Source organism: Odocoileus virginianus, chromosome 11 (assembly GCF_023699985.2).
Source record: "Odocoileus virginianus isolate 20LAN1187 ecotype Illinois chromosome 11, Ovbor_1.2, whole genome shotgun sequence".
Lineage (NCBI taxonomy): Eukaryota > Metazoa > Chordata > Mammalia > Artiodactyla > Cervidae > Odocoileus > Odocoileus virginianus.
In genome coordinates, this window is record NC_069684.1 from 58789183 (window position 1) to 58814106 (window position 24924).

The 24924-nt window shown below is 36.9% G+C and overlaps 1 protein-coding gene across 2 annotated transcripts in view; it reads left to right on the forward strand.

The window, feature by feature from the left end:
- The window catches only part of USH2A (usherin), a 903825-nt gene that overhangs the window by 250499 nt on the left and 628402 nt on the right, over positions 1–24924 (forward strand). For both annotated transcript variants that reach the window (XM_070474523.1, XM_070474522.1), the window contains exon 20: positions 7439–7669. In XM_070474523.1, the coding sequence (XP_070330624.1) occupies positions 7439–7669 (231 nt within the window). The remainder of the gene's footprint in view (positions 1–7438; positions 7670–24924) is intronic.

Below are 24924 nucleotides of genomic sequence, written 5' to 3' on the forward strand. Positions count from 1 at the left end.
TTTGTGAAACACTGTTTCAGTTTTCTGATGTATTAACCATAGTGAGGCATTAAAACAGCACAACTCAAATGTGTAGGAATTGAAATAGACTATTGTATGCAAAATATTTTGAAATGTCCTAAATAAATGCAAGGGAAATCTGCACTGAAATTCATGTGAACAAAGTTGCCATAACACCCACAGTGACACCTTTAGGGAAGAATAAACTGTTATCTTCTCTGCTGGACTACTTTTAATTTTCTCCTACACTGACACCTAGGAAAGATTTATACTCAGTACTCCCTCCTTTATTTTAAGCCTAAGTAAGAGATCTCTAGCTTTTCGAAGTTAGCGAATTTGGAGTATCAAGGACAATGGTAGCTTCCATGCTGATGTTGGATCCATGATGCTACTTTCTGAGAAGCCTGACTTCAGTTCTATATATCACAAAATAATAAATTCTGTCACACTAACATTTAATGCATGTACACAGTGCATTAACTGTAACTGTAGTACATTTATTTGTGCTAGAGGAGACTTGAAAATGATTAAAAAATCAATACTTTGCTGTCAGAGAAGCAAGTGTTACGATGCATTTAAGTAGTTAATTGCATAAGCCCCATAAAAGCTTCAAGTTTGGGTAGGAAGGATGCCATAATTACAGTCCAAGCAACTACCTTTTATTAATGGGGGACTTTAGGGAACAATGCTTGTTGTCACTGCAGCTGCGAAGTGCAGTTCGGAAATCATGGCTCACTCCCTTTACGTGTAGGATGCAAGTTGTGTGCAAATTATAGAGAATCACTGGTATGACAGCTGGGTAAGGTAGTGTATATTCACCAAGAAGGTGTTTCCCTTAAATTCTTGAAAAGAAATGCTTTCTGGACTTTCTTTATATCCTAGAACACATAGAAAAATCATTATATTTGTGTGCCATGGCAAAGAACAAGGTGACTCAGAGTTGCAGGGATAAGTTGGCTGGGTTCCTGGAGGGATGAGGGACCCGTATGTCCGATGCTCCTTCATGATTTACTCTTGAGAAGCACTACTTGCAAATTTTCAGCCAGAATTTTCTAACTGGAAGACATCATAGGTATAATCGGGTCTGTCATGCTTTTCAATAAATGAGATACTAGCCAGCAGTTCTACCCCTGAGTACATATCTGAAATAAACAAAAGCACTAATTTGAAAAGATGCATGCACCCCAATGTTCATAACATCATTATTTATAATTGACAAAATATGAAAGCAACCTAAGCATCCATCAACAAATAAATGGATAAAGAAGATGTAGTACATATCAGTTCAGTTCAGTCGCTCAGTTGTGTCTGAATCTCTGCAAACCCATGGACTGCAGCACGCCAGGCTTCCCTGTCCATCACCGACTCCCAGAGCTTGCTCAAACTCAGGTCCATCAAGTTGGTGATGCCATCCAACCATCTCATACCCTGTCGTCCCCTTCTCCTCCTGCCCTCAATCTTTCCCAGCATCAGGGTCTTTTCACATCAGTCAGTTCTTTGCATCAGGTCATCAAAGTATTGGAGTCTCAGCTTTAGCATCAGTCCTTCCAATGAACACCCAGGACTGATCTCCTTTAGGATGGACTGGTTGGATCTCCTTGCAGTCCAAGGGACTCTTAAGAGTCTTCTCCAACACCACAGTTCAAAAGCATCAATTCTTTAGTGCTCAGCTTTCTTTATAGTCCAACTTTCACATCCATACATGACTACTGGAAAAACCATAGTTTTGACTAGATGGACCTACATATACCCAATGAAATACCACTCCGCCATTAAAAAGAATGAAATGTTGTCAATGAGACAACATGAATTGGACTTGGAAGGCATTTGTTAAGTGAAATAAGACAATGTTGTATCACTTATATATGGAATCTAAAAAAAAATACAACAAACTAATGGATGTACCCCAAAAAGCAGCCACACAGATCCAGAGAACAAGCTAGTGGTTATGAGTAGGAAGAGGGAAGAGAGAAGTTATATCACAGTGGTAGGAGATGAAGGGTCCAAACTACTATGTATAAAATAAGCTGCAAGGCTATATTGTACCACACAGGCAACAGAGCCAATATCTTATAACTGTAAATGGAGTATAGCCTCTAACAATTGTGAATCACTCTGTTGTAAGCCTATAGCTTATATAATATTGTAAATCAACTAAACTTCAGTACACTTTTTTTTTCCCAAAAAATGAATATGTGAAATGCTTAACAGAGAGGCCAAATAATGGATTAGCCAATGTTCCATAAGTAGGACCTTAAAGGACCAGTATAGAACCTTAGTTTTCTCCTTTCCAGATCAGTTCCACTATATATCTTCTCTCTTGAAGGAGACTAGTAAACAAAGAAGGGATTGGGAAAATTGATGCTGTTCTTTCCTCAGCCAGAGAATAGACCAGTCAATAAGGTCTATCTGAGTGCTGGGAGATCTCAGAAAGTCAGGAGGAGAATCCTTTCCTCTTCTGACCCTGACTGGGGCGTGCTTGCTAACTGGAAAATCATGGCTTCATGATCAACCTGGATATCATGTCTGAGTCCTGGTCCCAGTGCCCTTTTCCACAGGTGTTTGTGGCTAGAAGCGTTTGGCAAATCACATTTCTTGTGACGCTTTGCATCTCTGAGAAAAAGTCAGAATCATTTTTCACTGACAAGATGCCTGAGGATGTCATATATTAGCGTTCCCCTTACACCCCTGAAATGAGGAAGGGCTGTTTATTTCTAAATTGCCATCTTCCTAGTAGTTGAGAATGCTTTAAGATATTGACGCAGCCATGCAGTCTTCATAGACAACAAACTCTTCCTTGAAAACATGGATTCGATTTTAAAGAGCTGTCATCAGCAAAAGCCTCTGCTCATTTAGTCTTCAGTTCTTATCCTAAGATGCTCAAATTCCACACTACATAAATTTTGCAAGTGTAAATTTATGCATTATGATATGCTATTAATCAGATTATAAAGTAATAAATGCTGCATAAAAAGAATATATATTACAGAGTGTTTTGTAAAAGAACGATTATAAGTAGAAGAGCAAGACTAGAAATTGGATTACAGAGCTAATGCAAAAAATACAACAGCATTGTAATTTTATTTCAAGTGGAAACAGAATTTGTATCTTGTTATTCTTTGAAATGATGGATATTGAAGTTTGCATCTATAAGAGAATTTTCTAAGTAAATACAGATAGATTCTGAATGTGAATGAATTGAATCATTTTATAATATGTAATCTGAAAGATACTTTATTGGCTAGTAATAATAGTGCCTTGTACTTTATAGAAATTTGCCTTATAAAACTTAACACAATTATATTGTTTTTAAAAACTTTTATTTTCAAGGTGTATTACTGAAAATTTATTCTTATATTGCCTGAGAGAAACACGAGGCACATAATTTTGAAGTATTTTTCTAAAATCTTGTAGAATTGGATAACCAAATGTGAAAATTATGATATCTAGAAAGTTCCAATGACTTTTCCATAATTCCATAATGTCTCTTAATTTATTGCTTTGTGATTAACAAATTTATACCTATAATCCATGCACTTCTGGTGATCTTTTATTCCCTGGTCTCTTAGTGAGTCTAAGTTTGTATGCATGTGTTTAATAGTTCAGGAGTATCTTATTATCATTCTGTTAATACTTGTGAATGTGTATGAGACCAGTCTCATTTAGTTGACTGAAAATTCCCTTTCTGATACTAAGGGAACTCTGAAGATAATGACTAAGTGCTCATCCTTTCTGGTGGGCTGGAGACTCCAATTGAAACTATAAAAGACAGCTGAGAGGTGTTTATTTATCTTTAAACAAGTGAATAAAATACACACACACACACACACACACACACACACACACACACACATATTCTAGTTCCACTCCTTTGTAGTTGACTTCCTAAGAATATTGTCGTTGCTCAGTGGAATAATTCTCCTGTGAATCTAGAAAAGATGCTTGACTACTTGCTAGAGTTTAAATAGTCAACATTAATTTTAGTGGATTCTCAATGCAGAATTGTCCTTATTGATTATAATCATTTTGTCATATTTTTTAAATTGCATGCTATCAATTTTAGTAGATATTAAAACAAACACCCCACCCCCCAAAAAAACTACTGAGTTGCTGGCATTCCTTTTGCTTTTTCTGAAATTATATTCTTGATTAAGAAGTGATTATGGATGATGTATCATTGGGAAAAGAATTTTGAATAAAATAATAGTACAAAGCTTCATTATCTCCTTCCAGCTGGGTGATTGGAGTAAAGTAAAAGAGTATCAAATGTCAAAGAGATGAGACCTTGAGAATGAAGCAGATTTTAAATAAGAATAAGTTTGTTTTCTACATCTGTCTCTGTAAATAATTTCATTTGTAACATATTTTTTGGATTCCACATATAGGCGCTATCATATGATATTTGTGTTTCTCTGACTTCCTCCAATCAGTGTGACAATCCTCTAGGTGCATTCACATTGCTGCAAATGGCCTTGTTTTCTTTTTTATGGCTGAGTAATATTCTATTGTATATATGTACTGCATCTTCTTTTTTCATTTCTCTTTTGATGATGTTTAGATTGTGTCCATGTCGTGGCTGTTGTAAATGGTGCTGCAGTGAACATTGGAGTACCAGGGGGAAAGGGCAAGGGGTAATTGGGGTATTGGGGTTGATATATATCCCCTACTAGACGTAAAACAGATAACTACCATGAACCTACTATAGAGCATAGGGAACTCTTCTCAACACAATGTAATGACCTATATGGGAAAGTAAAAATGATAGTATTAGTCACTCCATCGTGTCGAACTCTTTGCTATACCATGGACTGTAGCCAGCCAGGCTCCGCTGTCCATGGAATTCTCCAGGCAAGAATACTGAAGTAGGTTGTCATTCCCTTCTCCAGGGGGATCTTCCTGAAGCAGGAATCAAACCTGGATCTCATGCATTGCAGGCAGATTCTTTACTCTCTGAGCCACTAGGGAAGCCCCTATATGGGAAAAGAATCTTAAAAAAAGAGTAGAAAAAAAGAATATTAGTTTATGTATAGCTGATTCACTTTACTGTTCAGCAGAAACTAATACAATATTATAAATCAACTATACTCCAATAAAAATCTTTTAAAATTTTAAAATAAAAAGAAATAATAAAATTCTGCTATTAAGAAGTACAGGAGATTTATTCATAATTTCACTAAATAGTTAAAATGGAATTTCTATTTTTAACACATCAAATATATATAGTTTGTGATTTGCTAAGTCTTTGCTGTCCAACATGGTAGCTATATATAGTGCTACTTAATAAAATGAAAAGTTCAAGCCCTTAGTTTCAATAGACACACATCAAGAATTCAATAATCATATATGTCTAGTTCTTATTGTATTAGACAGTACAAATTGAGAATATTTTCACTGAGAAAGTTCAATTGAACATTTCTGAAATAGATGATATTTTTCAAACTAAAACGTTCAAGTCTTTGTGTCCCAGATCATTAGGAAATCTTAAGTGGAATACAGAAAACATAGCAGAAATACTCAAAATTCCTCTTCTGTGCTTCTAAGTAGCAAAATTTAGACAATCTGAAAAGATTTCATTGGTATCCGTTGCTTCCCTGAGCCCAAAACTCAGAAATCTTCGACAGTCCTTCCTTTCAGTTAAGCTTATAGCAGTGATGGCTTGCTGAAGAGTTAATAGAAGGATGGAACTCCAAACTCTGAAGATGAGCTTTAGTGAGAGAAGAAATTTCTGCATGGCTTAGCTTTTTGTTTTGTTTTGGATTATTTTGAAGAAAGATCATAGCATATAGAATGAAATCTCTGAGAGCCCACCATTTAGCTCATTTTTGGCAAAGAATAGTAAAGGAAATCATGCATAAATTTATATAAGGATAAAAATATCACATAGTTCACAGTGGCAGGAGATGAACAAAATTGTTAATTATCTAAGTTGTTAAACTTTTTGCTCAGCGCACTTTCTTCTTTACTAAAAATGAAAATAGAATCACAATTGTTTCTCTTTAGAAAGCTGGCCAAGCTTTCTAGAAAGTAACAAATGGTAATTGTTCCAAGTTGATTTAAGGTGAATTTGTTTTCTTGGTTTAAGGGTATTCATTTTTATTCACATCATTTTAATTCACATTTATTGAAACAGACAAAGACTTTGTGCCTATACAAGGCTGTGTTAATACAAGTGTAAATTAAAGTCCACAGTTTTAGTTTGGGTCCGTAGTAAATAAGCTCAGTGATTATGACGTGATTTTTTTTCTTCACTTTTACCCCTCAAATCCAGCTGATACACGAATCTCATCATACAGACTCTTTAAGAAAATAAAAATCAAAATGGGCCTTCATTTTCAACAACTCAGTTGTTAATCTGATCCATTTCCAGTAGGTTTTAGGTGAAGTCTTAAATCTGTCCCTGTGAAGATTTGCTAGGAGGCTCCACAGAATTTCCAGTGTCTTCCAGTGTCTTCCAGTGTCCCTGAACCTCAGATCATGCTGTGGCCCCAGCATGCGTGTGAGCATAGGGTGCTGGCTGCCCAAGGCTCAGGCTCCTGCTAGTGGTCGTGTGGTCTCTTTGGGACCCTTGAGGCTGCCCGAAGTCTGCGGTGCCCAGAGAAGAGTTTGCACCTCCCTGAGCTCTCACATGCATTTCTTCCACGTGGATGCTTTGTTTAGTTTTCAGAGCAGCTTTTGCTTATTTGTTTGTTTTAATTTAGACCAGTTTCTAAGCTTTAAAAAAAACAGAAAATTACACAAAAAATGACTTTTTAAAAGACAGACTAAAAGGTTTGGTGACATTGGGCCGTCATTCCTGAGTCATCCGTTGGCTGGCATGAATTGGTGACCATTCACCCCCACCTGGTTTTCCTCAGTCCCCACACTTTCTCTTGTCTCCCTAACTAGCCCATTTCAAGCATTTCCTTTGCCTGTTTGGCTTCTGTGGATTGCAGCCCTGACTTGATACCACATTAAGACAAGGGACTCTGCCCTTTGCGACCTGTAGCCGTTGGCTGGTAGTCACTGGCTGCGGGATTCACAAGGGGTCCTGTAGCTTCCACTCAGGCAGATTAAGTCTCTAGAAAATGGAGCAGCCATGAGCCCCTAAAGACTAGGCACAGAAGATGGAGCCCTGAAGCACCTGCCTGGGAAAGGGAATCTGGGTGGGGAAGCAATAGACTATATAGTGTCTGTTAGGTAGCGAGAGAGAATAGAGAAAATACAAGAAAAAACTTTGTTCAATAAAACTTTAACATTTATTAGTCATTTAAATTTTCTTTGGTTGCCTTTAATACAAATTGTATCTTGTATTTTCAGTTCTGAGAACCATAGAAATCCTTGAGACCATAATTGATTTGGCATATGATGTACACAGGTGCATGTGAATATATATGTACATATCGGTATCTAGAGATGGAAGCCAAGTTCTTGAAAGTAACAAGGGTTTTCTAATATTTAGCACCAGCCCAACTGAGGCCGCCTCTGGTTGAAGGAATCAACAGCACAACCATGCGTCTTAGCTGGCTGGCGCCTGAAGAGCAGAATGGACCTTCTCCTGTGTATCAACTGGAAAGGAGGGAGCCATCTCTTCCGGCTCCGCGGGCCATGGTGACGAAAGGGACTCGCTTCACAGGACATGGATATTATAAGTTCCCCAGCTCCACCCACCCAGTCAATACAGACTTCACGGGTAAGCATGCTTGATGGCACTTTCTTCTCTATTATTCTAATATTCCTTTACAATGAGTTTTTATTATGCCCGTTTATAGAGATGCCAGTATAGTCTTTTTACACTTTAGCTTGATTGTGTCGACATACTTTTCTTTTTAGTATTCTGGGAAAAAAAAAAAAGAGGGGTAAGTGGAAGAAAGAAAATGATGTGGGAAGGCAGCCTTATTGGATCAAAGTATGTGCTGGACATGATTCTTGGATGCTATTTACCAGAATGTGTTCCTCAGAGTATTATTCACTTCCTTTGTGGAAAAGAGTTCTGTGGCAAATGAGTTTGAGAAATGCCCCATGCTGTTGGAGATGCTTAGTACACATTGAGTTATTACAGTCTCTGAAAAGAAGTGTAAAAAAATCTATTTAACTTTGTTTAACTATTCCTAGTACTTATTTGATGTGACTGTTTTTCAGTAATTTCAGGGAAAGCCTACTTTCTGTGGGTCAGAAGTAGAGTAAGGCATAGGAGGCACAATATTTCAGGCACCAAAAACTCAGTTGTCCATGTACATGATATTTTAATACAATATTTTTCAAATAAAAGCCAGTGCAAAAATCCCCAGTAAAATATAAACATTTTCTTGTTTTTTTCTACTCTCTTTTGTCAATTAATTTTTATCCTAGTATAGTTACCTTACAATGTTTTGTTAATTTCTGCTGTATAGCAAAGTGAATCAGCTATATGTGTACATATATCCCCTCTGTTTTGGACAGACATACAGTTTAGGGCACTACAGACAACTGCGTAAAGTTCCCTGAGCTATATAGTAGGTTCTCATTAGTTATCCATTTTATACATAGTATCATAGTACATATATGTCAATCCCAATCTCCCAATTCATCTAACACAAGATCCAACCCTCACTGTGTGAGCTAACCTTGTGTGTCTCGCTCAGTTCCTGATTTTAAGCATATTATAGTCTGGAAGTCTTTTGCTCTATGAATTACAGTTTTTAGAAGCACTATTTGACCGTAGGTGTAGAAAATAGTAACTATTCATAGTACATAGTTTACCACTTTTTAAAGAATTTATAAAGTGTATAATATATATGATTCTATAAACTCAGAATGATATTAATATAACTCCTGAGAACATAATTTTGGAGCAATAGCTGGACTTTCAAATACTGCAAATGTTGAGGACAATGAAATGGAACTTGAGCTCTGAAACGTAGCTTGTGTATCATTTTATTTTTACTTAACGTAGTAAATAGTTTGCTTTTATATGAGGCTGGCTGCTGATGTGTGTTTGCAATGAATCATGATTATGCTCTAGCTGTGCTATATAAAGATTAATATATTAAGAGTAACCACTGGCCTAGTACATCCAGCTCCTCCCTGAGTATTAGAGATTCAATCACTGAGCTCCCCTACAACACTCAACTTCTGCTTACTATTCCTAAAAGTTAAAGAAAGGAAAGAAAAATACCCGTGGATGATTCATGTCAATGTATGGCAAAACCACTACAATGCTGTAAAGTAATTAGCCTCCAATTAAAATGAATAAATTTATTAAAAAAAATAAAGCTTAGTGAGAAAACTAAAAAAAAAAAAAAAAGAAAACATAGGTATCTAGAAAAGAACCTGTGGGTAGAAAGTAAAAGACTTTCTCTCGGATGGAGCTGGAACTGCCTTCCTGGTCCAGCCTTTGGCTTGTGATGTGTTTCTTCGAGGAATCAACCTTCTTGCCATTCATCTGGGTAGCGCTGCGGCAGGCATGTCAGCTTGGATTTGCTAGCTAGCCAGCAGACAGATTTTCGATGGGATCACCTACTGCTGTTGCTGTGAAAAGACAGAGTGGCCCATCCACCGTTAATAAATTTAGTCGTCTGCGCTGCCTCCCTCGCTGGCCTCAGACTCTGAGGTGCACAGGCTAGGGGCAGATGCAGCGTCTGGGAAGTTTTCCAAATTCCTCTTTAAAAAAGTTAGGCCATAAACACCGGCCTCACGAAGCAGGATCCTTCTGTCTGTAACAAAGACTCCAGCTGCACAGAAAATGTGTTTGGAGTCCACATCATCTGAAGGACAAGCCAGGGAGATCACAGTTTTGGCTTGAACGACTCCCGGGAGCTTTGGTGATTCCTGGAGAATAAATAGTTCTCCTGCATTTAGGCACGTTTTGGGGCTTCGCTTGTTCCTTGGTATGAGCCGCACGGCTTGCTTTGAAGACTGTCTTAACTTTGAAAGTAACCAGGTCTCCATCAAGTTATTTATTGGTTTGACCCTTTGGCTTACCTGGCAGGTTTGGTTGGATACTTTTATTGAGTTGGGTCATGGTGTAACTAAATTTACCCAATCAACAAGCCAAGCAAGATAAGTATACAAAAGCAACTTAATAGCTTTCCTTTTTTTTTTCCCATTTATTTGTATTAGCTGGAGGCTAATTACTTTACAATATTGTAGTGGTTTCTGCCATACATTGACATGAATCCGCCATGGATTTACATGTGTTCCCCATCCTGATCCCCCCTCCCACCTCCCTCCCCATCCCATCCCTCTGGGTCTTCCCAGTGCACCAGCCCTGAGCACTTGTCTCATGCACCCAACCTGGGCTGGTGATCTGTTTCACCCTTGATAGTATACTTATTTCAATGCTTTAACTTGTATCTTCTTATGTAGAAAGGTAAGTGTATAGTTAGCTTCGCACATTTGTTTTCCTTGTACATTCTGTCATTCATTCCCTCTACAACCCTGGAAAGTAGATATTTTCCCTCTCCTGGATTATGAGGAAATGTGGCTCCAGTAACTGGGTCCCCCAAATCACCACAGCTGCTGAATTGAAATGTGAATTTAGAGTCTTCTGGTTCAAAAGCTGGTACTTTGCCAGAGGGGGAGTGAGCAACCTTGGATAGTTCTTTAGAAGGTACAGAACAAGAAGTATCTAAAAGTAATAAGTGAGGGTGGAAGGCCAAGTAATGATCACGCAAGTAGTAGATCTTACCCAACACTGCTAAATTTTTTGGATCGTCTTTTGGTTTTTGGCTTTTCAAGTAATGTGCATGCTAAATTGGTTCAGTCATGCCTGACTCTGCGACCCCATGGACTGTAGCTCACCAGGCTCTTCTGTCCATGGAATTCTCCAGGCAAGAATACTAGAGGAGGTTGCCATTTCCTACTCCAGGGGATTTTTCTGACCCAGAGATAGAACCTGTGTCTCCTGCATTGGCAGGCAGATTCTTTACCACCAGCACCAACTGGGAAGCCCTTTCAAGTAACAAAAAAATATAATAGTATTGGAATTATTTATTTACTTGTATCCCCAAAGATTTCTGGGAGTGAGATTATTTTTTTCTGTATCAATTAATTCTAGAGGGTTCCTAAAACTAGATTTTTCTAACACTGAACAAAATTATTTTAAATGTGCTGAAGTGCTCTGCCTCAAACAGTGCTTTCAACTCATGTTCCTATAAATTTCATGCAATTTCTATATTCTGAGGCAAATTTAATGAGCAAATCCTGGACATCTCTAAGATGAATTATATTTAAAATGAATAATTATAAGAAGAAGTTGGATATCTTTTATTTTTATTCAGTTCAAAATCTCAAACTCTAACTAAAAATGATTCCTGAAATATGAATGGAGATATCAAATAACTCAAACACAAATATACAATGATGTGTATTTTTATATGTATTTTATATAAGAAAAATGTGAGATTTCACCCATCAATAACAGGATTTGTAAATATATTCACAACATGTTTCATGGCCATAGAAATATGTGGAAAGTCTCAGTATAAATTATCTTATTACTATAGTTTAAGAAATAAATCTCTCATATAACTCCCTCCTCTTCCATATATTTGCTTTAAATATTTTTACCTCAAATGGTAGAATGAAAACAATTCAAATATCAATTCAAATACTTGAGTATATGTTTTTGTTGCTCAATATAGAAATCATTAAGCTTAGTAATATATTTTTTATTTATTTATTTATTTTTTATTTTTTTTCATTTATTTTTATTAGTTGGAGTCTAATTACTTTACAATATTGTAGTGGTTTTTGTCATACATTGACATGAATTAGCCATGGATTTACATGTATTCCCCATCCCGATTAAGCTTAGTAATATAAATGAACTCTGTCGAAGTCTATTTTGGGGTTGAAAATGAACCAGGTGAATCTTTTTTACAATCTGTCATTAGTCTTTTTCCTTTCTGATACAAATATTCTTTCAAAGGTCTAATTTTTAGGAAGGGTATATTATCAGTCATTTGCATCATAGTATAAATAACACCCCCCCTTTTCTTTACAATTAAGAATAAGGGATTTGGAAGCAGACTAACAGAAATGTTGCAGATCTAAGCCCTATTATTTATTAGTTAAATATAATTAGACAAACCACTTAATCATCTGTGTGCCTCTTTTTCCTTTTATTAAAATTGACATACTACTACTACTTACAATATTGATATCAAGCAAGTAGATTAGTATTAAAGGGGATAGCTCATCCAATAAACTTTCCACAGTGTCTCCCACATAGATAAGTTTATAGTCATTCAATATTAGCTATCAGCTATTACTCATTTAACAAATATTTATAATACCTACTATGAGACAGATTTTATAAAATCTTCTGCAACTTGTAAAATCATTATTCTGTTAATTCATCTGCTGCTGCACATATGTTTGCCTAAATGTCATATCTGGGGCATGAGTAATATGCAATTTCTATATTAAAATGTGATATTTAATGTGTTACTGAAAACAGTTAAATGAATCTACCTAGTGCTGAGACATTGGATAACTACTTTCATGTGGGTCTAGTCATGCTCATCTGTTAACCTGAGGCTTGCACTGAATGGTCATATCCTTTAACTTCTAAAATTCCAAATCGATAAGCATAGGATATTTAAGTAGGCTCAAAAATTCAAAATAGAAGTTATTGCTGAGGCATCTGTGAGATTAAAAACACTTAGATTTAATTGTTTTGTTATCATTCTTTCATATAATATATTCACAATTTGTTGTTGTTATTCAGTCTCTCAATCATGTCCTATTTTTGCGACCCCATGGACTGTAGCATTCTAGGCTTCCCTGTCCTTCACTGTCTCCCAGAGTTTGTTCAAACTCATGTCCATTGAGTCAAAAATGCCATCCAGTCATCTCTTCCCCTGTCATCCCCTTCTCCTTCTGCCCTCAATCTTTTTCAGCATCAGAGGCTTTTCCACTGAGTTGGCTCTTTGCATCAGGTGGCCGAAGTATTGGAGCATCAGCTTCAGCATTAATCCTCCCAATGAACACCCAGGACTGATCTCCTTTAGGATGGACTGGTTGGATCTCCTTGGGGTCCAAGGGACTCTCAAGAGTCTTGTCCTGCACCACAGTTGGAATACATTAATTCTTTGGCACTCAGTCTTCTTTATGGTCCAACTCTCACATCCGGACATGACTACTGGAAAAACTATATCTTTGACTAGATGGACATTTGTTGGCAAAATGATCTCTCTGCTTTGTAATATGCTGTCTGGATTTGTCATATCTTTTCTTCCAAGGAGCAAGCTTCTTTTGATTTCATGGCTGCAGTCACCATCTGCAGTGATTTTGGAGCCCAAGAAAATAAAGTCTGTCATTGTTTCTATTGTTTCCCCATCTATTTGCCATGAAGTGATGGAACCAGGTGCCATGATCTTAGTGTTTTGTATGTTGAGTTTTAAGCTAGCTTTTTCACACTCCCCTCTTTCATTTTCACCAAATGTCTCTTTAGTTCCTCTTTGCTCTCTGCCATCACCATGATGTCATCTGCATATCTGAAGTTATTGATATTTCTCCTGGTAATCTTGAGTCCAGCTTGTGTTTAATCCAGTCCAGCATTTCTCATGATGGACTCTGCATGTAAGTTAAATAAGCAGGGTGACAGTATACAGCCTTGACATACTCCTTTCCCAAATTTGAACCAGTTCGTTGTTCCATGTCTGGTTCTAACTGTTGCTTTTTGACCTGCATGCAGGTTTCTCAGGAGACAGGTAAGATGGCCTGGTATTCCCCTCTCTTTAAGTATTTCCCACAGTTTTTTGTGATCCATACAGTTAAAGGTTTTAGTGCAATGATGCAGATGTTTTTCTGGAATTCCCTTGCTTTTTCTATGGTTCAGTCCAGTTGAGTGTGAAGTCAAGTGGGCCTTAGGACACGAATAAAGCTAGTGGAGGTGATAGAATTCCAGCTGAGCTAATTCAATTCCTAAAAGATGATGCTGTGAAAGTGATGCACTCAATATGCCAGCAAATTTGGAAAACTCAGCAGTGGCCTCAGGACTGGAAGAGGTCAGTTTTCATTCCAATCCCAAGAAGAGCAATGACAAAAAATGTTCAAACTACCACATTCACAATTTAGGATTAACATCAGTTTGTTCTTTTTCTCTACTAATTCAAAGAATTTATGGGGCAAATTCTAGGAATAATTTAAGTGATATAGGGAAAATTGCTCAATATAAAATGGATACTCAAATCTTGGGTTATATCAGAGGGTTTAAAGAAGACCTAAGTTCAACATAATTTCATGATCATGATTTAGAACTAGAAAATAGTGTGCACACTCATAATGAATTATTCCCCTGGTTGCATGGGGTTAACAGTACTTTGTCTTTCCAAAACAGTAACAGAGGAATTCTGGAGAAAAAAAAATTGTTTTGCTTATTTTCAGGATTGCAGAGTAAATCCACTTACAAAAAGAATTTCACTAGTAATCCAAACGGAACCTGGTAAAAATAGCAAACTGTAATACTGCTCAGATTGGCATTCCAAAGGTGACCCTCTCTCTCCTTGTCACTTTTTTTTCCTATTAGCGAAAACAGGTCCATGATCATTTGGGGGAAGGTTTGACTATTGTACTATCCAGATGCCAATCACACCAGCCTTTTAAACTGCCTTTACTGGTGACCCTGCCCAGAAATCAGGAACTGCCTTTGGGGAGATCTTTGTAGCAACCCACTGGGGAGATGAGCACACATGTGCACCTGGATGTAATTCCCTTTTATTTGTCTTCATGAAAAATGTGATTACTGATGTTGAATATCTTGCAGATGAGAACTCTGTACACTTTCTTCATAATAATGCTGTTCAAGGACACCAAATGATTGTCTTAGTTTAGTCTCTTAGTATTTGCCTTCCCTAAAATGGCTGAACTAAATGCTTTAGGATCCAGAAATATAATTAATTACTGACTCATAAAGAGAGAAATGCAACCCCCAAATCAATATCTTTTAAAAGCATATATTTTATATTTTTACTATATTATATTTATGCTTTATTATTCTTGTATTATTTTTAGTGAACTGAGACACTAAAACACCACATTAAAGGAAAGCTGATTCTAAGCAGTTATAGTGAAGGTGTAAGTAGGGCAAACTTCTTCAGATACACTAATTAGTAAAAGCATATTAATTCTGACCTTCAATACCCTTGGTGTCCCACTATTTGTTTTCCTCTGTCTAAGAGCAAATAGTTTTGCCAGAAAGTTCTAAAAGAAAATAAAGAAAACACTAAATAAAATGCCAAATCTTTTCAAAGCATATTTAAACCACAAATTTATTTAAGCTTTGATGTTAGATTTCAACCAGATCATTTGTTGAAAAGCAAATATATACATCAACTATATGGCCTACCAGTTTAAAGAGCAGGCATTAATGATATAGAAAAATAAAGGCAAGAGTAAGAATGCAGAACTTGGGAGCAAATTGAAGAAATGGAGCTCAAGCAATAATGAGAGTTCCTGGGTGTTTCTGATGTGAATCAGAAGAGATGTGACTGTCTGTTGAGCTCACCTTTATTGACTGAGAGGGAAAAGGATGAAATGCATATTCTTAGAATAAAAGAAGTCAAACTAACCGATGATAACTAGAGATAGAAGTGACTATTAAGACTGTTTCATTTTTATTACTTTTGGTAGAGAGGTACAGTAAGCTCTTAGAAATGCTTTCAGATAATATTGAAGGATGGGAGAAGACTGTGTTTTTTCTGTATCCATCAGAAAGGCCAGTTTCAGAGGACTACATTTGTTTTAATCTTGCATTTTTAAGGTGACTAATTTTGAAGCACATTTCTGTAATGTTGCTTTGTGTTTGGAAAGTTAACAGTAGGTTGGTCTGCAAGTAAATTGTTTCACTTCAGAATTTTATCTCAGATTTCATGAAACAATCATTTCACCAGGACTTTTTCTCTCATCAGAATTTTTATATCTTTTGGGGGGGTTGATTTTGCTGAGATGGTGAAAATGAATGACATTGCAAACTTGCCTTTGCATGAAGAACTCTTCCTTGTCTGTAAACTCTCAAATCAGCCTAGAGCAGAGGGTTATGAAATTCTCTTCTAAAGGTCCAGACAGTGGTTTTGACTATATGGGCCATGAGATCTCTGTCACAGCTTCTCAGTTCTGTCACGGTAGCATGAAAGCAGCCATCAACAGTATGTGAACAAAGAAGGGTAGCCATGTTCCAAAAAGATTTTCTTTACAAAAATGGGCAGCAGGCTGGTAGTTTGTTTATTCCTGGTCTAAAGTTTGCCTCTCCTTGGTTCCAAAAAAGATTAATACATAATTTCATAATTAATGAAGTATTTTCCTGTCTTCTGCCCTAATGCTAGGAATCCTAAAGATAAGTGGAAAGGAGCTCAGATAAAAGAAGGGAGAGTGAAAAACCAACACAAGAAAGTAGGCAATAATGCTCGATAACTTAAGATATGTTGAAATAGCATCTTTTCTGCTCAAAAGAGTCTTCGGTGGCCAGAAATCCAGCCCAACACTGACCATGTCAATACAACACATCTTTTCCTTGCAATAAACTATTTTTGTTAGTTACTAATGCTCTTTTAACCAGCTTAAAGCATCTGGTTTCCCCATCTCTTGTATTACCAAACAAAGGTGTATTGTTGCCTGATATACTTCTGTACATGTGTTCACACACACTCATTCCATATTCTCAAACACACACTTCCCACCCTGTTCCCAGGTTGCCTAGTAGTTTCAAATTTACCTGTAGTACTTAAATTGTCCAGTGTCTTTTTGTTACAATATGTTGGCCATTTTGGAATCTTCTTTAAGGCTTCATTATGAAAGAAAAATATTTCTTTCTGTCTCTTAATAACATTCAGCATCAATAAGAGAGTAATTTTAGTTCACTTTTCATCCAATTTAAATGGGTGGAAAGGAACTTACAGTGGAAAAAGAATCATAATGGTCAGCAGTGATAGCAAAACTAGTGTCTATGAAGGTGATTGCTATTTGATTTAATAAAATGAATAATTTTGTATGTGTTTTCTCAGAATAAATTAAACATATTTAAAGATCTGTAGTTAAAATTATTTTATATAAGTTAGGATAAATGTAACATCCACAAAATATTGATTAACTTCATAAGTCAGAAAGACAAATACTATACGAGATCGCTTCTATGTGAAATCTAAAATATGACACAAATGAAAATTTATCTACAAAGCAGAAATAGACTCAGACATAGAAAACAGATTTGTGGTTGCCAAGGGAGTGGGGGTGGGGGTTAGAAGTTTGGGGTTAGCAAATGCAAACTATTATATAAAGGATGGATAAACACAGCATCCTACTATATAGTATAGGGGACTATATTCAATATTCTGTGATAAAACATAATGGAAAAGAATGTAACAAAGAATGTGTCTGTATGTTTATCTGAATCACTTTGCTATACAGCAGAAAAAGTAACTCTGTAAATCCACTATACTGGAATTTAAAATTTTTGAAAAAAATACATATACATAATTGTAGGTTAAAATATTTTGGGGGAAGAAAGATTATCCTCATTTCCAATCAGATAGAAAGAATTCCAGTAATATCATTGTCAAAATTCTGGATCTTTCAAAATCTGAATTTTAGTGGTCTGAAGAAATGTTTACGAGATCATGCATGAAGAGTTCCGTTGCAGTACAGAAATATCAAGTGATGTTTTGAAGCACACATTGAAGAAAGCTCACAAACATATCCCTCAGGTATTTGTTTGGAGATTCAGGAAAAGAAACTCAGTTATGTACATTCTCTGGACTGAAGCACAATCTCTCTTTGGGGGTCTTTTTTGACTTTAAGTGCAACCTCACAGGAAAGGCAGGAGGAGGAAAAAGGGAGAAGATATACCTGTTTAGTCATTTAGGTGATGAGTCATCCTGGCAATGGTGGCCATGTTGTCCTCACAAATAAACTGGGTCATAGGAGAATTTGATAAATGAAAGATAAGAACTTGTGGGAAGCTTTAAAAAATGAATAATTTAATGTTTCTCCCATTAAACAAGGCAGAAAATGGAAAACAAATGTAGATGCCTCTTTCTTGACTTCTCAGCCTCTTCATACCCAACCCTCCCCCAGCCTATTCCTTCTTCTAGGTTTACCACTGTGTTTACCAAAGTGAATATAACTGGATATCTGAGACAGACACCTGGGAAATGTCTCTGAACAGTGCTTCTCACTCCCTTCCCCATGGTCTGTTAATTGGTCCTCCACCAGCCATTATAACTCTGATATATTTCTTGGAAATATCCACTAGTCCTATGGCTACTTCCTCATCCAGGTCTATGTTGTGGGTTTCTAAGTCAAAACTTTGACTCCTTTACAGACTATTTATTCAAATTAATTACCTTTCTTATCATCCTCTTGCTTAAAACCTTTTATAAGTTTCTTAATAAGACGCCCCATGAACTCTCTTCTGCTTACTTTCTTACCATTCAGCTTCACCTCTTTGTATACTTGCTAGGTGACTCTCCAGGTCTGTGTCTATGTTTCAGTCCCAGCTACTTGAATATACCACACTCTCTTGGAGGCCTAGGTTTTTGAAGATTTTGATACCTTTGCCTGAAATGCCTTCCTTAGTAGCAAGCACTTCTTTTTCTTATTACCTGATTAATACCTTTGTTGTTGATCAGTCACTCAGTCATGCCCAGCTCTTTGCAACTCCATGGACTGCAGCATGCCTGCTTTCCCTCTCTTTCACAATCTCTCTGAGTTTGCTCAAACTCATGTCCTTTGAGTTGGTGATGCCATCCAACCATCTCATCCTCTGTCATCCCCTTCTCCTCCTGCCTTCAATCTTTCCCAGTATCAGTGTCTTTTCCGGTGAGTCAGCTCTTGGCATCTAGTGGCCAAAGCTTTGGATCTTCAACTTCAGCATCAGTCCTTCCAATGAATACTCAGCATTGATTTCCCTTAGGATTGACTGTTTTGATCTCCTTTCAGTCCAAGGGACTCTCAAGAGCCTTCTCCAACACCACAGTTCGTAAACACCAATTATTTGGTGCACAATTTTCTTAATGATCCAACTCTCACATCCATACATGACTACTAGAAAAGCCAAGCTTTGACTATACAGCCTTTGTTGGCAAAGTCATGTCTCTGCTTTTTAATATGCTATCTAGGTTGGTCATAGCTTTTCTTCCAAGGATCCAGCTTCTTTTAATTTCATGGCTGCAGTCACTGTCCACAGTGATTTTGGAGCCCAAGAAAATAGTCTGTCATTGTTTCCATTGTCTCCCCATCTATTTGCCATGAAGTGATGGGACCAGATGCCATGATCTAGTTTTCTAAATGATGAGTTTTAAGCCAGCTTTTTCACTCTCCTCTTTCAGCTTCATCCAGAGGGCTTCTTCACTTTCTGCCATAAGAGCAGTATCATCTTGCATATCTGAAGTTATTTATATTTCTGCCAGCAATCTTGATTCCAGCTTGTGCTTCATCCACCCCTGCATTTCACATGATGTGCTCTGCATAAAAGTTAAATAAGCAGGGTGACAATATTCAGCCTTGATGGACTCCTTTCCCAATTTTGATCTAGTTGCTGTTTCATATCTGGCTCTAACTTTTGCTTCTTGACCTGCATACAGTTTTCTCAGGAGACAGGTAAGGTGGTCTGGTATTTCCATCTCTTAAAGAATTTTCCAGTTTGTGTGATCCATACACTTTGTTGTGATCCTAAAGTCAAGGGCTTTAGCATAGTCAATGAAACAGAAGTTAGATGTTTTTCTGGAATTCTCTTGCTTTTACTATGATCCAATGGGTGTTGGCAATTTGATCTCTGATTCCTCTGCCTTTCCTAAATCCCAGCTTGAACATCTGGAAACTCTCGGTTCTCATACTGTTGAAGCCTAGCTTGGAGAATTTTGAGTATTACTTTGCTAGCATGTGAGATGAGTGCAGTTGTGCGGTAGTCTGAGCATTCTTTGGCATTGCCTTTCTTTGGAATTACGCTGAAAACTGACCATTTCCAGTCCTGTGGCCTCTGCTGAGTTTTCCAAATTTGCTGGCATATTGAGTGCATCACTTTCACATCATCATCTTTTAGGAATTGAATTAGCTCAGCTGGAATTCCATCACCTCCATTAGCTTTATTTGTAGTGATGCTTCCCAAGGCCCACTTGACTTTGTTTTCTAGGATGTCTGGTTCTAGGTGAGTGATCATACCTTCTTGGTTATCCAAGATTATTAAGATCATTTTTTAAAATAAATCTCTATATTCTTGCCACCTCTTCTTAATATCTTCTGCTTCTGTTAGGTCCATACCATTTCTGTCTTTTATTGTGCCCATTTTTGCATGAGATGTTCCTTTGGTATCTCTAATTTTCTTGAAGAGATCTCTATTCTTTCCCATTCTATTGTTTTCCTCCATTTCCTTGCATTGCTGACTTAGGAAGGCTTTCTTATCTATCCTTGCTATTCTTCGGAACTCTGCATCAGATGGATATATCTTTCCTTTTCTCCTTTGCCTTTAGCAGCTAGTTTTTTGTCCTTTTCTTTTCTCAGCTAGTTGTAAGGCCTCCTCAGACAACCTTTTTACTCTTTTCATTTCTTTCTCTTGGGGATGGTTTTGATCACCTCCTTCTGTACAGTGTTATGAACCCCCATCCATAGTTCTTCAGGCACTCTATCAGATTTAATCCCTTGCATATATTTGTCACTTCCTCTCTATAATCATAAGGGATATTTAGGTTATACCTGAGTTATCTAGTGATTTCCCTTACTTTCAATTTAGGTCTCAATTTTGCAATAAGGATTTCACAATCTGAGCCACAGTCAGCTCCTGGTCTTGTTTTTCCTGACTGTATAGAGCTTCTCCATCTTTGGCTGCAAAGAATATAATCAGTCTGATTTTGGCATTCACCATCTGGTGACATCCATATTTAGAGTCATCTCTTGTGTTTTTGGAAGAGGATGCTTCGTATCAATTAATTCCTATTGATCATTAAAATGTCAACTGAACTGTTCCTTAAATTGCTTCCCCAAAGTTCCCGCTAACCCCATGCCAAATCTAGATTAGGGACCTCTCCAATGTATGATCACAGAAACCAAGAGTCTTCATTTTAACATTTTTCATACACCTTTACAATTTCTTGTTCACTTATCTATATCCCAAATAGACTGAAATTATGACTGTTTTCTTCAGCTATAACATTTGTGCCTTGCATGTCATAGGACCCAAACCAGATGTCCAATAATGTTGAATCAATAATTAGCTAAATGAGTTGGATAGAAAATGAAAAATCTATAAGAAAAATTACTTAGCTTTAAGAATTACATAATGATGAGATTTGCAGTACATTAGAACACATCACATAATGTTGAGAGCTACCATTTTGGAAATACTGACAGCTTAAAGTGATAGCTCAATTTGTCTAGTCTCTATTGGCCCAAGATGTTTAAGAAAGTATTTTTTAAACTATACAGCACTGGAGGCAAAAAGATATTCTTATTAATGATCCTTAATTGCTGGTCAAGTTACTTCTCTGTTACTACAGCTAGAGTCATTTTCTCACCCACCACATCTGTCACATGGTATTATTGGAAATGGGATGGTACATATGTCTTAGACACAGGATCTCCTTAGGTTTATTAAATTTTGAGGTTAATGAATATTTTGACACTTTCCCCTATACATATCATTAGGGCTTATTGCAATAGGTTTAGGATGGCAGTCATAGTAAACATATAGTACAATAAAAAGCACTTTTAATCTTGAAAGTGCCTTATAAACAACAGTGATCAATGCTGTGGATGGATTAACAGCATCAAATTGATTGAATTCTATTTTGAGGGCGATGGTGGTGTTAACATCGACATTCCTGCTCACAAGGAGGGCAGCAGTGGCAGGGGTAAAGTGCAGGTTCTGGAGTCAGATTCCCCAGATTTAAAATATGGCATCTCTACACCCTGGTGTTTAGCTCTGCTCAGTCATTTCTCTCCTCTCCAGTGCAGTTTCTTCATCTCTAAAATGGGTTATTCTAAGATTTCAATGCAGAAATCACCATCAAGGATCAGCACACAACATCATAATAGTCATTATTATATATGCATTTAATGGCTGGTGGTTGGAATTCAGAGTTTTGAACTATGTGCTGTTACACTCGTGCATGTATTTTATGTGCTTAAACCACATAAATCGTGATGATATTCTTTTTATAACCTCTCTCTACTCCAGATCTCTCTGATTTTTCACTTCATGTTATTCAGTCTATGAAGTTCTATTTTTAAGTTGCCTTCCCTGTCTAGAGACTTAGATGTTTTATCTCTCATAACTGAATTGTGAGGGATTACTTCACATTTTAATATGTACTTATAAATCAGAGTCTATTTCTCGTATTTTCCTCATTATCATGCTCCTTAAAAAAGAAGACACTTTCAATGTGTCAGTTTTCTCGCCTGCCAATCACTCCTTGGGCTTTCCTGGTGGCTCAGTGGTAAAGAATACACCTGCAATGCGGGAAACCTGAGTTCGATCCCTGGCCCACTCCAGTATTCTGAACTGAAGAATTCCACAGATTGTATAGTCCATGGGGTCGCCAGAATCGCACACGACTGAGAGACTAATCTGTCACTTGTATTTTTTTTTTTTTTGCCCACTGCTTTCTTATAAATGCTTCCTTCAAGATTACCCATAATTTTCAAAAGAAGGGCTATTTCTAACCTTCAACTGTGTGTCCCTAAATAGTAATGTTATCGTTATATCATTTTAAACATATAAATAAACTATTTCTTACTAGACTTCCCCTTCTGTTTTGTGCAAGTTTGTTTTCAAACTTTTGACTCTACTTTCTACCTCCACATTTAAATGGAGGAGCTTGATCATTGTTGGATGTATTGTGAATCTTTATCATTTTCCCAGTGGCTCAGATGGTAAAGAAACTGCCAGCAATGCAGGAGACCTGGGTTCAATCCGTGGGTTGGGAAGATCCCCTGGAGAAGGAAATGGCAGCCCACTCGAGTATTCTTGCCTGAAAAGTCCCGTGGACAGAGGACAACTGAAGGGCTACAGTCATGGGATTGTAAAGAGTCGGACAAGAGAGAAGTGACTTAGCACGCATGCATGCCAGATGCTATGATTGGTGTTTTAGAAAGAGTATTGGGTAAAGCAGACACAGCCCCTAACCTTAGGGAGCTTGGAAGGTTGCAATGAAATCAGGCATCAAGCATGTAATTAAATAATTGCAAGGGATTCCTGACTCCAGCTGTGATGCATGTCAAAAAATCCTCCTGCTGAGAAAAAGTAAAAAGCTGGAGAAAATTTTTAATAATATGGTTGTATCAAGACAGTACTGTTTAACTAGGACTGCCAGGACTTGTGGGATCAAGCTAACAGAAATAAGAAAAATCATTTCAGTGAGCTTTTTATTTATCTTTTGCATCTTTCTTCTATTTGTTTTATCCTAATTCCTATATTGCATAGTCTTGGGTGTGGAGGTGGAGGAAGCTTGACTTGAAAGACAAAAAAATTAGAGTTCAGCGCCTACCAAGGATGAAGGCCCTTAGTAAATATGTCAGATGTTCAACTGAAATTCTAGCCGTGGGAACAAATGAGAAATAGAGCAGTCATCCAAAAGCAGAATGTAAACCCTCAACTCATCTGAACTGCTGGTAGAGTAAAAGTTGTCTTTCGGCCAGAATACTTTAAATATTTGTTGCAAGACAAATACAAGTTGTTATAACATCAACAAGAGTCTACATTTCTAAAATACACAATGTTTGCTGTTCAATGCAAAATTACCAGGAATACCAAAAATATAGGACCTAATAAATGAAAAAATACAGATCCTCAAGTAATCTAGACATATTTGATATATATATATGCACATGCACAAAAGTTTGTATATGAAAATTATATACATATAAAATAGCTATGATTGGTATTGTAAATAAATGAAAAGATGCAGAATTTAAAGAGAGTTGGAATATATTAGAATAGGAGTTCTAGAATTAAAGTAATACCTAAATTTGAATCTCTGTAGAAAGAATTTCAACTCTATCCCTGTTGGAGTAAATAGTGGTAGACTAATCTTAAGCTATGCATGTTTGAATGCATATTTTAGTAAATAAAGGGAATAGTTAGAAATCAAGTATCTAAGCTTCTAACTCAGTGAGAAACCAGAAAGAGCAAATGGAAGTCCCCAAATTTGAAAGAAGGAAGTAGTAAAAATAAAAGCAAAAATTAATGAAATAGGAAAAGACAAAAATGTAAGGAAGAAAATAAGACCAAAATATCTATATGATTTACCACATTAACCTAATAAAGATGAAACCTTTTATTTTTTTTATTTTTTTCCATTTATTTTTATTAGTTGGAGGCTAATTACTTTACAATATTGTAGTGGTTTTTGTCATACATTGACATGAATCAGCCATGGATTTACATGTATTCCCCGTCCTGATCCCCCCTCCCACCTCCCTCTCCACCTGATCCCTCTGGGTCTTCCCAGTGCACCAGGCCCGAGCACTTGTCTCATGCATCCAACCTGGGCTGGTGATCTGTTTCACCCTAGATAATATACATGTTTCGATGCTGTTCTCTTGAAACATCCCACCCTCACCTTCTCCCACAGAGTCTGTACATCTGTGTCTCTTTTTCTGTTTTGCATATAGGGTTATCATTAGCATCTTTCTAAATTCCATATATATGTGTTAGTAGACTGTATTGGTCTTTATCTTTCTGGCTTACTTCACTCTGTATAATGGGCTCCAGTTTCATCCATCTGATTAGAACTGATTCAAATGAATTCTTTTTAATGGCTGAGTAATATTCCATGGTGTATATGTACCACAGCTTCCTTATCCATTCGTCTGCTGATGGGCATCTGGGTTGCTTTCATGTCCTGGCTATTATAAACAGTGCTGTGATGAACATTGGGGTGCACGTGTCTCTTTCAGATCTAGTTTCCTCGGTGTGTATGCCCAGAAGTGGGATTGCTGGGTCATATGGCAGTTCTATTTCCAGTTTTTTAA